Source organism: Micromys minutus (assembly GCF_963924665.1).
Source record: "Micromys minutus genome assembly, chromosome: X".
Classification (NCBI taxonomy): Eukaryota; Metazoa; Chordata; class Mammalia; order Rodentia; family Muridae; genus Micromys; species Micromys minutus.
In genome coordinates this window covers 122,320,185-122,335,454 of record NC_137970.1, presented here as the reverse complement: position 1 = coordinate 122,335,454, position 15,270 = coordinate 122,320,185, and the positions used below count along the sequence as shown (strand labels likewise).

At 39.2% G+C, this 15,270-nt stretch overlaps 1 protein-coding gene across 5 annotated transcripts in view; it reads right to left on the bottom strand.

Annotated features, from left to right (window-relative positions):
- The window catches only part of AFF2 (ALF transcription elongation factor 2), a gene marked incomplete at both ends in the record, with an annotated part of 471,510 nt that extends 458,134 nt beyond the window's left edge, over positions 1-13,376 (bottom strand). For all 5 annotated transcript variants that reach the window (XM_080909761.1, XM_080909763.1, XM_080909762.1 and 2 more), the window contains one exon: positions 13,330-13,376. In XM_080909761.1, the coding sequence (XP_080765887.1) occupies positions 13,330-13,376 (47 nt within the window). The remainder of the gene's footprint in view (positions 1-13,329) is intronic.
- Positions 13,377-15,270: the final 1,894 nt, after the last annotated feature.

Sequence of the window (15,270 nt, the reverse complement as noted above, 5' to 3'; positions counted from 1 at the left end):
AAGGATCTGGCCCACGTCTGAAGCTCCTTAATGACCTTTACCATTTGAAAGCTCTACAGTTCACACTGTTGTTAGAACAGCGCTGCAGAAACACTGATGCTATGAACACTGCATGAAAATTGAGCCACACAGTTTCAGGACAACTGATCATAGATCTTGTCCTATTTTTATAACTTTTATGGTTTTAACATTATGGAAAAACTGGCCAGCAGAGAGTCCCCATTCTCTTGTTATATTATGATGGATGACAATATAATATCAGCACTGTAGCTACAAATGCTTGGTAATCAGTTGTCTATGAAAATTTAGTCCTATTGTTACAATGGAAATACAGGAATACAGCTAAATAGCCAGGGCTTTCAAGTTTGATAATTCAACAGTTTGAATTCAAGAGTCCTCCCTTTTTGTTTTTAATTGATGGATCATAAATCAACATGAGTCATAATTTTTTACCTGAACCTTAGAATACAGTGAGGCAATTTGCAAGACATTAAAGGCTTTTGTCTCCTAAATGTCATTTTCCTCCTTTCTCCCAGTGAGGAAACAGAGAAATTTGTTCATCACCCCTTCAGAATCAGCATATGAAAGGTAAAAATTGCTTATTTTCTTTTAAAATAATGTTTCATTTTGCCCAATTCCCTCAATAATTCAGAGTAAGCTGTTCCAATCACTACAGCCTTTTAAACATTTTCTTCATAAAATGAAGAAACACTGTTTAGTGAAAAATTGTTAAATGACTACAAAGCAGTGACATTTTTTCCTCTTCCAGATATCTGATGTCAGCATCTAGCCAAAGGCATAAAACCTCTGCAAGTGTATGAGAAATAAAAGATGATTAAAAGGAGAATGGTGAATCAGAAGAAAGATGCTGATGTCAGGTTAGCTTCACCAAGTCCCTTTTAGGAAATACCTAAAGACCCAAGTGAAACCATGACCACAAAGATACTTACAAAAAGAAATGTCAGGAATTTATGAGATAATGAAAGAGGTGATGGAAAAGGGAGGGTTGTATATTAGAAGGAACAACAAGGCTTGTGCACAAGACCATTTGAAATCCACTAAGAACTTGCTCACAAAGAAGGCAGGAGCAACACATTAAATGATAAAACACACACACACACACACACACACACACACACACACACAAATACAATCAATTTAACTTACAAGTTTCCCCCACTTTCTACCCTTAGCACCAAAATGCACACTAACTGATAGAAAACTTTACTTTTGAGAAGAAAATTATAGAAAATGTATGTATAGGTAAAAAATGTGTGAAAATATATATTTCCAATGATTATATTTTACGATTTATCACCCATTCCCATACCACCCATTCTATAGTAGAAGACTCACATCCACAAGTGAGTTGAATCACTAAGATTCCCAGAACGTAGAGAAAAGGAGATGGATGAAACACAAAAAGAAAAAAAAATCTCGCTTTGGCATTGCACACTTTCTTCAGTTTTTCTGTCTGGGTGTTCAATCTTTTGTTTCTGGTGTTTACATGTCTGTGGTGTCTGGTTGTCATCACTGTTAAGCAAATGCATTTGGATAAAAAAAAATAAGAGTTGTAGTGACCCCAAGACATTAGACTATTTCTGGGAAGTCTTGTAGGCATAGTCATTTCTCCTCAAATTCCTATATAACCAACAGCAAAATAAAAATGGCAATAATAGTGTGAATTAGCCAAAGTTCAATGAAGATTTATTAGAAAAGCCCTTTCCCATCTTCTGACCTAAAGTCCTACTGAGAAATGCCATGAGCCACGAAGTTTCTGACTTGTGTATCATTTATGATACCCTTGGGAAATAGGCTCTCCCTAAGAAAACCAAGGCCCAGTGCCCCATAAGGTTCTCATTACAGACAGGAATGTGCCAGGCCAGATGTACTGAGGGTTGTCAGGCTTTGTGAACTCCCCCCTAAAGAACCTCTCATAAATTTTTCAGAATATATTGCTTTTCCTTGAATTTTTATGATTATGTTCAATTTAAGGAAACTTACCCCATGCTTCATCATTTACCTTATGTTTTAAGAGTTATGTGATGTCTGTGAACTTCTATGAACTTTTTCAGAATCATATTATTTCTATCTTAAAATATAAACCCACATATTTCCATCCAAATATTAATGTAATAGCCTTTCATTTTTAGTAAGTGAACACAAGTTATTCAGATTTCAAAATTTTTAAAAAGACACACTTACCTTTCCTTATCCTATTAATGTAATGAGTCTAATGAATAATGAAAGTAATTAGTGATTAGAATATAAAAATGACCAGGTCCTGCAATTGCAGTCATATTTCCAGTGACAAGAAAAGCCTCAGAGGAATCTTTATTTATGTTACTAATGTGTTTGTAGCACAAGGAATGCTCCACCCAGCTTTGAGTCAGGGGCAATGACTACTCATGGTGAAATGTTTTGCACCTAAGCAAAACTTTCTGGTTTCTGATAATTAAGTTTATGTTAGTTATCTTTGTTGTTAATGTATTGATTCTTATAATAGTATGCACCAAATAAAAAATTGAACATATAGTAAGAAGGCATTGTCATAGATCTGTACATATGTTGATTCTTAATATTATAGGTGAATTAGAGGTTTTCGTTTTCAACCCAGTAACGTAGAGGAAGGGAACAGACCCAATGGACTGTTGGCATCAAGTGAGATAGCACATAGGAGACTTAAATGGCTTGCTCTTCCTATAAGCACTGGGGATAAGAATATGTTACAAAGACAGGTTAAGCCTTTTAAAAATCAGATTTTTAAAAGGCAGTAAAATGGGGGTTGAAGCACCTATTGTTAGGGTGTTTGCTTAGTGGAGCGATACCTACAAATGACAGGACCTAATGGAATGTATGTTATCATCTTTTTGTTTACTGTAAAAACACCTTACAGAGTTCTTAAGAATTGAAACTTGGAAACTTTTTTGCTCATCCTAGAGATGAAACTGTCATCTGAATCCTCCAGAGGCATAAATAGAAGATGTGTTCCATCTAAAAATATATGTTTGCAAAACCCAGATCCTAGGTTAGCCTCTCAAGAAGTAAAAATATAAAAACAGCATCTGGTTCAGGGTGTAGGAACTACTCTGGAGAAGTTCAAGGCATATATGACTCCCTTTGTACTATATGAGCCTTAACTCAATGATTACGACATGGTAAGACACTTTTAACTAACTATGGTACATCGTTTCCAGAGTATAACTTTTCTTATTCTTAAACGTAATTCTGTGAGAATGTCATGCCAGAGCCCTGCATCGCTAACTCTTCTTGTGCCTCCTCCCAAATTCAGTTTTATTCATGAAACTAAGGGCCTTAAGAATGTTAGAGAAAACCTCTTCCACCAAGCCTTAGTTAAAAGAATCTTATCTAAAATTCTGAACACTAACCCATAAAATACTATGGCAGATACTGGACATCCTTGCACACTATCAGAAGAAAATAGTAGATATAAAATGTACAATTACATATCTGATAGACTAAGCATATTTTGTTCACAGCATTTGCTTACCAACAATGAATTCTCAAGAATCTTTGCAAATGAGATGCACAGAAGAAACATTTTATTTATAACAATGCTGGAAAAAATACCTACTGGAAATGAGACAACATCCCTCTCTACTTCCTATATCTATCTATAAACTGCCAACTTTTGTGTTCTGTTAAAATTAAGTTTTACTCCTCTGAGTTACCTCTTCACAAATTTGACCCCATAAAGTATGAAGCAAGTTGTTATATAATAATCCATTTATATACACAACAAATATAAATAACCACCCACCGTGGATAAGTTACTGTTTCATGTACTCAGAAGCCGAGAACAGCACTGAAATCTTTAAGCTCATAGATCTCAGTTCTGATGTTTGAATTATGTTCACGTTTACAGATCAGTGTAAACTGTGCCCCAAATTTGCTGCATACCACAAAGAGGAACATAATCATGAGTAGACACCTCATTAGTTATGCCTCATATTTGATTATGAATTTAAACCCAAAGCTAATTTATAAAAATTTCAAAATGAGCAGCAAAAGCCTCATCACTAGACAACTGCAAAGTCCCACAAAAAGCAGAAGGGAATCATTATGGGTTAGCAGAGTAGCTAAAGATTCACTATACTCTATATTAAGTCCAGATCTACCATACACTACTCCAATTCAACCTGGGGCAAGTCACTAGATCTCATTTTTACTGTGGAAAACACTGTATATATCAGAGCCTCTCACACAGTAAATCAGTATTTTCACTTTTACCCTCAGTGTTAACATCAGTGGTAGCAGTATTACTTTCCCATCCAGATTTACATTTTTGAAGAACTAGTTCAATGACTGACTGAATTTAATAAATACATGATGTTCTACTCTGAACCAATAAGTAATCATTACTCCAGGCTATGCAGTCGGGATGTAGAAAGAAGATGCAAGTACTCATCTCACACAAGAGCACAAGTAAATAAAGACATCAAGAAAGTGAGAAAGTATCCTGCAGCCAAGATGAAAGTGTATTCAGTGCAGTGTGAGAATACAGAGAAGGGGAATTTAAGACTAGGCGAGGGTATTGAGTTGGAAAGGGACAGTGACCTGCGGACGTTCCATAGATATAGAGCTGATACATGAAGGATGAGATACCTAAAGAATTACTTGATGTTTAATCAGTTAATCACACACACATATGAAAATAGCAATCAGATGGGATGCGAGCTTACAATTTAGGGAAAATAAATAAATGCAGAGAGCGAAATCCTGATACGTGCCTTCTAAATAAAAGATTACATCATTTTTCTTTAAAAAGGAGAAAAGTGGAAGGAAGCTATATATCTGGGGATAGCTCAAAGGCTATGGTACACACATCTTTTCAAAACAGTTATTTGGCCAATTAGTTGCCCATTTACAGTTATTTTAATTGTTTAAAAAAGAAGACCCAAATTTTCATTTGGTATTTCTTAGATTAAGTGCATCTGTTTCCACAACGCAAACAGTCAAAATAGTTTTGATGAGTTTTGTAGCCATCTCTCATCAAATGCTAGTTGGTGCTGCTAAGGAGAGTTCACAACTACACAGCAAAACAAAGCACTGGCAGCTGGGAGCGAAATGAGAGGCAGAAGGAGGTAACTCCAAGTCTACAGGCCATCATTTCCTGTTGCAGATGGGATGCTCTAGGACTTCTAAATAACAGTTTCTACTCTTCTATCTGTCTTGGTTTAATTGTTTGGTTAATTTTGAAACAAGGTCACAATGCTAGTCTGAGTAAGCCCCCTGCTTCAGGATTATAGTCACACACCACCAACCCTTCATAGTCACTCCATTTTTTCCTATATATTGTTAATAGCACTTAAAGCATTTCATGGGCTGGGTAAAGACTATTTCACCTACAATAGGTCTTTGTAAATTCCTCTTTAACTTACAAGCCTGTGCCACACTCTTTCTCCACATTTAAATCTGTATTTCAGTGTTCAGTGCCTAAAGTCATAGAGGCCATTTACACTCTCTTAATCTGCTATTAAAACTGATACTAGCTGAGTGACGGGAAAGTCACTTTACCGCGCTGGGCCTCAGTTTCCTTGTCTGTACTAGGTCGATACAAAGCAAGAAGATTCTATGGAGTCTCCTAGCCTTTAAACAGTAGGTTCTACGAATTGATTAATGTCTATGCATCAGAGCCAAGCATTTTGCCAGCAAATAAATAATAGCTAATTGATGAGCCCTCTCCATGGCTCTTCATCAGAGACATCCATCGTGCTGAATCTAATTTACTTACTGTGGCTGTGTGGACCTGGCATGAAAACAATCACTCCCTTTGGAAAATTAATTCGTTCAAAAATTAGTTGACTGACATCCTGGAGAGGAAAATAAAGCCCATGTGATCACACTTTTTACGTCATTCCACTGATAGTTAGGACATGCTGCTGCAGTCTGCAGGTTAAACTGACCTCATAACATGATCCAACCAGAAATCCAAAGAGGAAGGAGATGTCAAACTCCCAGAAAACTTCTTCCAATGTTTTTAAAACCTAGACAACACTTTCAAGACTGCTATAAGACAAATAATACTTTGAGTTTTTTGTTATTATTTACATCAAAAAAGAAAACATTTCAACTTTATTTCAAGGAGATATGCTGCCTACCAAAAGAAATTTTCTAACTCTAAAAACAGAGTATAATAAACGCTACCAAAAGAAGAATTATCTGCTCCTGAGATCAGCTTTTCATTGAGAAGGATAAATGATGCTCAGAAATATTCTTTGGAAATCTAACAAAACAAACCATTCTTCACTGCATAGAAGTTATTTTTGGTTCAGAAAGGAATACTGAAGAATAAACAGATGAGTGATTTTTGAGCCTGGAATAAAAACAAAGCCAATTTCTTTAGCATATTCCCCAATGCATGGCTTATATGCCATCACTTGCCTACTGAAAAGCAGAATCAAAGACTACATTAAAGAACTAGTTCATATTCTTTTACAAACAAAACATAACGTATATTTTTTAAAATTCCATCACCTAAGCAATTCCTAATAAAAATCAGGCTTGGTCTGTAATACTATTGTCAACCACACAATTTTATTTCAGTTCATGGATAATTTTTCTCAACCCGGGAAGTTGGTAGGTGTTAGTAGCTAAAGTCATTGAAAAGATTTACTTTAAACAAATCTAACAATTCAGAGCATCACCTTCTCCACAGTGGTGTGCCTTACTTTGAACAAGCATATAACATTTCATTCAAGTGCAACATAAAAGTTTAACATGATATGAAGCCAGCGCTGGACCTTTGTTTAACAGTCATGATAATTATGGTGTAGATCTGCAACAGTTAAGTAGAAAAACAGCTTTCTCATGATGAAATACAAGTCATAAAGAGTGAAACTAAAGGATAGCTAAAGGAACCCCAAACCTTCGATCACTCATCCCTTCAGAATTTTGTCACACATTCTTCTTTAACTCTCTCCATACAGATTGACACTGACTCCTGTAACTTCATGCTTTAGAAATATTCCTTCATGTTTTCTCAATGCTAAACATATCTTATATTTCATAGAAATTATATGTTTTAAATTGCACCCATAGCACGGCTTCTAGTTTTGTCTTTCTTATTAAGTTTTTGTGTAACTATTATGTTGTCTCATTATTTTCTGTAAAAGAGATCAGACTCTAATAGACCTAACAGAAGTAAGAATAATTCAAACACTACAATGAAAGCACAAGCCAGTATTTTCTCGTGGACTTATTAAGCAAGTATTTGTGAAAGATGCACATTTTCATGGATCCGTCTTTGAGCCAATGTAAATCAACAGACAATTCTTCAATACCTCTGATGGGAAGGGACAGTGCTAGATGACGCACAGGGGTGATATGCCATCACTTAGGAAGCAATGATTTTAAACATAAACTCCTTAATGTAACAGTTGTGAGGAAGTGAAAAGTACAATTAGCATATTTCATTTAACCATTCACTTACTGTTCAAACTTTGGCAAGCCACTTAACCCCTATGAACTTCAATTTTCTTCCCTTGAAAATGGAGTTAATTATAACAATTCTTAAAAAGTCTCAAGGTTGCTAGTAGGATCAAAACAAAGAACAGATGTGATAGATTACAAAACTGTTTGACAAGAAGTGTTATGAACTTCCTAGCACAAATTGGGGGCTGCAAATATACCTGAGAAATGTATTGTGGTCATCTATGTAATCAATACCAAATTTAAGAAACTTGCTCATTCAAAATATGTGGTCAATGCTCAATGATTTCAGCTTTTAAACTTCAGTTTTCACTGTTATATATGTATATATGGTGTACCTATATGCTACAACAACTACAATTTATGTATCCCATACTTCTAGAAAATGGGTTGATGTATATGTATGTGTTAATATTCACAAATGTCCATGAAAACATATTTATGAAAGTAACTAGAAATGAAATGATTGATTATGATGATAAATACATAAAATTTTCTAAATAAAATCCATTATTTCTACAGCTAATAAATGTTAAAAAAGAAAAGAAAAGCATGTCAAGAGACTGTATCAATACATAAATTGTTCTCTTTTTTAGCTAACAGAAAGAAATCAGTGTTCCATAGCTGGTCAAGTACATGGTGATTGCACAAATTTATTTTTCTTATGTAAGCATAATCTACACAATTCAATTCATTTGCTTTAGTGAAAACTACATATCCTCAAAACACACAATAAATGAACAGTCAATACCATTTTGTAGAGGGGCACCTGATATACATTTCATAAATATGGACTTATGGTCATATCCACCAGGCTGTATATACTAGGATAAAGTGTATACCAACAATGTCCAGAATCAAGTCTGCTCATCAGAAAAATGGGAACAACTCTGGCAATTTCCACCTCACAATGGTAAAAGGATGTGTCTTATGTAGTAGCAATGAACTTGTTGGAAATACTCTATCAAAATGTCCAGACCATCTAGGATGAAATCTGACCTGCATTACTAAATAGCTGACATCTCTGAAAATAATTATCATCTTGGGCCATTACGTTGCAGAAAGTTTTTGTTAAGATTAAGTGAGGTATGGCACTGAGTGTATGAAGTATATAGCTTCCCCAAATGAATGAATATTCCAACTACAATAGGGTTGATTAGGCTGAGTCCTACTGCAGCTGAAACACATCCATGTGCATGCCCTCATTATACTTGAAGTTCAATTCTTGCTTTCATTGATCTTCAGCCCAATTTTTTTTTTGGATTTTCCAATAAATATGTTGTTTTTTAAGCACCACAGAAAGACAAAATTAAAAGGGAAAAATGTAATCTCTGAATTGTTTTGTCTCCATGAGAAGTTAATCTAGTATATGATGATTTGCCCCTTTGAAGTATTACCTAGCATTACAAGTTCTTAGGCAAACAGCATCTAGATTATTCTACAGATGATCATTTTATTGGACTTTTAGAATTTTAAAATTACATTAAACATGTGTAAATATTGCACACAAGAAATAGTCACATCTAAGAATGGAGGTAAAATATAAATTCAACATATTTGAATCATTTCTATCCAATGTTAACATGTTTTAATACAATATAATTTTTATCCATCCATAAAATATTTAAATGTTTTGAATGTCATGAATGCCTATAATAACTGACACATTTTGAGGCAGTCATTTTCTATCTTGATTTGTGTATTTTATAGTTGTTAAATGCTTGACTGAATCATAAACAAAACAATTCATGTATCATTAAACTGATTTCTAACATGAGATAATTTTCTTTCTTGTCCAATAGCTGTAATTTTAAAAATTAGCTCAGACAGCCTTAATTCTTTGCAGGGATATCTGGAGGTTGTAGAGGATATCTTATCAAAAGCAAGTATTACTACTTGCAATCTCTCCTTCCCATATATTTCTTTCACTACATTCACTACAAAATGGTTTACTGAGTGAATACTCAAGCGTACTAGAGAATATATATCACACTAGACAAAAACATGAACCATAGAGAGTTTCTTTTTTAACATGCTACAGAGTCAAAGGGGGAAAGATCAATGGCTGACAGCAGAGAACAGAAGTTTTGACAACCCACAGGCCTTAAAGAAAATGAGACTCCTCCCCCTCCCAGTGTAGTTCTAGTAGCCCCAGCATGAGAAAAGTTGTACTCCCTCTATTTCCCACAGTTTCCCATCCACAACCAGTCCTGTTTTACTCTTGTGGTAGACTGTAGCTAAGGGAGCCCCAGAGGACCTGTGTGGAACACGGGAGTGGGTGGAGGCAGATGGACTGCTGTGGTAGAAGCCATGCCTGGCTGGAGCTGGAACAGTTCACTTTTGTCTGGAAAGCAGGTCCCCTCCTCCAGGCCCCATGAGGTCCAGAAAACTTGGGAAAGTGTTAGCTGTTGGAGCAGGCCCTGGGGGTTGCCTTCATCCAAGTAGAAGAAGCCTGGCTGGCACATGGCCCCTTCTCAGCCTTGACAGCCTCACATGGACCTTTGAACTTTCTATTTATATAACAGTTTAGTGAGTTTAAGTCTCTTCCTGTATAACTGCCCGTTTGCAAGCTTGCCTCTAATTAGGCTACTTGTGAGACATCACATAAAATCTACAAACAACTGATGTAGTCCTTTGCTGTGAGAATCAGCCACTATCACAAGTTCTTAACAAAACTATTTTTAATATTTAGGGTTTGCTCTCATGGGATTTTTTACATTTCTATCCTTAAAAATTATCTATGTTTTTACCCACTGAAAACACACACACTGACACACTTTATTTTTTTTTAATAAAAAGAAATTTGGCATGCATATTACAAAGAGTCACTTTAATGCAATAGAGGTAGGTGCTTATGAGATAGCATAATGTGTACAATTTGTAAGCTCTTGCATTTATGTTAATGACTTTGCCATTGCTGATAAAGACATCCAAATCTGGCCACATGATCTTCAGATACCTCAAGAATTCATTTACTTGTTTAAAAAGAACGAATCTATGGAATGATTTGAAAAGCATGAACTATGCTTTCCTCCTCCTTTCTCCATGTTGTTCTTTTCTTTTGAAAAGATAAAATGATCTATTAGGCAGACATAAACATCTGTGCCTTCCTTTCCTTTCACAGAATGGTTCATATTAAATTCCAACTCAGGTGAACACTGCTCATGCATCCAGGAATCCTAAGGAACTTGAGCTTTTGCCCTTTAATGGAGTCCAGAGCATGACCCATTAAGCTACCATTGCAGTTTGTAAAATCCAGTGATACATTCTCTAAGGCATATGAGCATTCCTAGACATGGCACATACCTGCAGCGTTCATAAGCCATCTCTGGAGTGCATATATTTCCTAACCTAAATATGCTTATCAATGTGCACTCAGTTTTTTTATATTTACTATAGACAAGTGTTTGTAAATAATGCATATACCTGTATATATTCAGCCATTCTTCATTAAGCTTAGAAAATTGAGTTGGCTTTATTACTTTTTATTTTTTTAGCTCCCCTGATGAATTTATTGGTAAATATCTAGGTAGAGTTAACATAGAAATAATTTCCAGCTTGCTGTTCCACAAGTGAATAGGTCTAATGCAAATGAGCTCTTTAACTTTCATGCCTTTCCCCCTCATCTGTCTTTCTACATACATGGGATATTGCACATCATCCCTTTAACCCTCTAGTTATTTTCAGGAAATGGAAGTAAACTAACAAACATGCATGTTTTGAAGAATATATAGATCATCATGAAGAATGATGTCAAGCTTTTCAGTTTATGCACCATGGCCGTGGTTGTGTTTCTTTTCTCTGTGGAGGGATTTAAAATACAGATGCACAGCCACATTACAAATATTAAAAATATAGACCCAGATTCACAAGAAAACTTGCTCTTCACAACCAAGCAATAAGAAGAAAAATTGTATGGATCATATATACAGAAAGGTAATTCAGGCTTTTCTTTTTTATGCAGATATGTTATTCCATTCCATCCGTATTTCCTATCACATCTACCAAATCGGTCAGCATGCTCTAAAATGGATGTGACATAGTTACAGATCAGAAGGAAAATGACTTTGTATTTTTCTTAAGAATAGGAATTTCTAAAGGGAAACAGGCACACATGTTCCTGAAAAACAGAAATTAAGCAGAAAGGTTCACATCCCCTTCAAATATTTAACTACACATATATAATAATAAACTAGAATTGAGACAATGTAACTGTGTGTTCAAAAACCTTAATTCCTAGTATATGCTTAAAATTTCAGCTAAGTCTTAAATCAATTATAACAATGTCCATTAAATTAGCAGTGTTACCTAAAACATATATTAGAAGAATTTCATGCAGATAATAATGCTGTGGTTATCGGTTGTCAGTAAAATAAATTACTGTAGCACAGTAAATGTTGTATTCAGAAATATAGCCTTAAATTGAGCAATAATTTCAGGATTTTTTCAAATTTTAATAGGAGTAGATTCTTTAACTATATCATGTTTTCCTTGCAGCTAATAAAATCTCACATAGTTTTTAAAATGTCTATAGATGAATACTGATATATTCGATGATTTATTTGGAATTTCTATAAAACAAATGGTAAGGTATCTTGGGTTTGCAACAAAGCGGTCCTGAGTGGCATAATGAAGCTATTGGCCAAGCATCTGACCCTTTTTAAAAAGAAGGAAATTGCCTAAAACGACATTGACAATGGAAATCCCTGAAAAAGGGGGGGGGGGGGCACAGCATTCATGGCCAGCAGCTAGTAGTCTGAACATTGCAAAAGATTTCAAACTGTTGGTGGGCACTACAGATTCTTCTCACTACATTTAAAGGGCAAGAGTGCCACTAGAAGACTCTGCTGCTGTGCCTGCCTCCTTCCTCGGCTAAATACTTGGGCATGGGTGCGGTGGGGTATTGGTATATTAAAATATTGTGACTTATAAAGAACAATAATGTTTTTAGTAAAGGGTGAAGTTTTTCGAAAGTTATTAGATCCGAGGAGCAGTATGCATGTGCGCCAGTACATCAACACAGAGAGGAAGAACTTTCTGCTCCCCCACCCCCACCTCAGTCACCTTTGCGCCATGTTTCAGGATCTCTCCGCAACTTTAGGGTATTTTGTTTAAAGCAGGCTAAACCTTGAGATTCTAGCTGTGTGTCCAATACACAAACCTAAGGCTGCCTCCCACTGGGAAGCCAATGGGGGTTCAGAGGCTAATTAAATGTTCATTGACTTCGGAGCTGCAGACTTTGGTTGCCAACTTCAAACACCCTTCCACTTGAAAGCCAAGCGCTAAAGGCATCTGGGCTGGAGGTCCCTAGTGCAGTGGCCCCCGAAGACGCTGCTCTAAGAAGAGGAACTTAGGCTGGATAGGCTTTAGGGAAGGTTTTGGACTCATGCCTTTCTGGGTGGGGATTGAGGTGGCAACAGCGTGGGCGGTGGCCGCTAAGCAAGCTGAGGGTGGCCTCTGGGTACCTGGCTGTCGCTTTTTCTCCCGCCACTGGCTGCAGGTACTGGCAACTGGAAAGTTAAAGCGTTTAGAACTGGATCCTACCCAAAGAGCCGCTGGTGGGAAAAAGACCCCAGGAGGTTGTTGTGTGGGTGGGTGGCACCGAAGCTGTTATGGGCCAGCTGCAACTCTTTAGACTTGGAGTGCAAAGGGATGCTTTTGCCCGCATCGTTCCCTGTCCCTTTTCCCCCGCACCTCCCCCATCCCAGAACCAGACCAAGGAGTCACTGAAGCCAAAGCTAGAGGTGTCTGGGAGCAAGTGGGAGAGTGTCCGGGGCGCCCCCCACAACAGCCCTGGCTCCTCTTAACAAAGACGAAAAGCACAGACCAGACCAGGGATCCCACTCATCAAAAGAGAAGGCAAATTTTAACACCTACCACTGCTGCTCCAAGTCCCAGTCCCTGAAAAAGTCGAATAGATCCATAGCGGCGGGGCGGCGGCGGCTGGCGGCCGTCTGTCCCTGCTCGCTGCGTGTCGGCGCGGCTCTGAGCTGCGCGGCTCTCTGGCTGCGGTCGGCGGCGCGGCTCCCTGGCCCTCCTGCCCGGTTAAAAGTGCTGGGGCCGCATCGGCGGCAGCGGCGGGCGCCCCGGGTACCTGGTCCTGCGCTCCGGAGCAGTGGCGGCGGCGGCGGCGGCGGCGGAAGCGATGGCACCGGGCAGGCAAGAGCCCGAGCGCCCGCTCTGGTCCACTCGCTCCCTGGCTGCCCGCGTGCCCAGCGCGTCCGGGCTGCGGCGGCGGCCGCTTGGAGCTGGGGCCGGCTGGGCCGCCCGCCTGGCAGGCTGCGGGCGGGTGGCGACGGCAGAGGCGGGGGCGAGCGAGGCACTGGCAGTGGCGCGGCGCGGCAGCCGGGGCGGCAGCGGCGGTGGCGGCGGCGGCGGCGGCGGCTGCACAGGCGGCGGCGGCCGAGACAGCATCACACACTTACACACTCACAGGGGGCGGAGCCTGGACAGCTCGAAGCCGCGACATGGAGCAGACACATTATCATCCTTGGATCTGGCAGGGCTAGCCCCGCCCGCCTGTGCTCCTGGATGCCCCCCACCCCCTGTCAAAATCAGCTGATGGGGGCAGTTGCAGAGCTGAAGAGTCAGACCCATCCCAGGACCGGAAGGAGGTCCTGGGACACAGACACGGGGACACAGAAGGTGGTCTCGCTGTACCAGAATGTAGACTAGCAGAATGGGACACCTCCACCCCAACCTCCCACTGGGGTGTAATATTTGCCATCAGGAAAAAGTGCACAAACTGTGCCGTCGCCTGCAGTCTCTGGCCAGACATTCTTTTCAGACCACTGGATCAAACTTTTGCGTCCCTAGCATCCCTCAGGGCTGCATCACGGGGTACATGTGTTCAGGGAGGACAGGGCGGTCACCTTCACCATTTCTGCGGTGCTGCGCATCCCAGCTCGAGTTCATGCTGCAACATTCTCTTAGGCTGAGGGAGTACTGGTCGCTCAGTAGGTCAGCAAGCTCTGGGCCCTGGATTTAGCAAGCTGCAATGGGAGGGATAAAGGGCGGCCCCTTGAGTGGTCCTTGGGATAAGTGGTTATAGTGCTAGTTTCTTCTAACCTTGTGCTTTGGGCAAAAACCTCCTGCATTTTCCTTCTCTGAGAAACAGGAAAACCACTGGGTGTGTGCCCACTATCCCACGCACCAGCTGCTCCTCTCCCTTCTGGCTTGAGAATGGTCTCTCTGCACGTGGAGGGCTTAACCGCACCCCTCTCCTCCTTTCAGCTTGTCCTTCTAGTCCAGGAAAGGATGAATCCATTACTTCAGCGTGTTCCTCAAAGGAAAAGTTTTCTCACCTACTCAAGAGAAAAGGGGGAATTACAAAGGCTTGTTTAGTTTGGAGTCCCACTTATCTGAATTGCTTCCCTCCTGTCCTTACAGGGAAGGTGCAATATTGGCACAGTGCTGAGATCCTAGGGCTGGAAGTGAGCAGAGCAGTAGACAACATTGACAGAGCCTCTTGGCCTCAGCTTTTCCATCTGTACAACCAAAGCGTTACCCTAGTGCTCATCTGGCTTATGCTAGTCTCTTCACCTTTCCTATTTGATTACTTGTTTTCATTCATCACACGCACTCAATACCATCCAAATAGCCTTGCTTTTTGATGCTGATGAACTAAGATTGCCCACTAGGTCATTTGCTCAAGGTCTAATATTTCTCCCAGAAGGGGGTGTGTGTCAGATTGCAACCTTGAACCAGAGAAGCCATATAACCCTGTAGAAAGTGCCACAGATCTATCTTTGAATTGCTTACACCCAGGGCTTATTTTGTTTTATTTTATTGGTAAGGGAAAGAAAGCACATTGTTGGT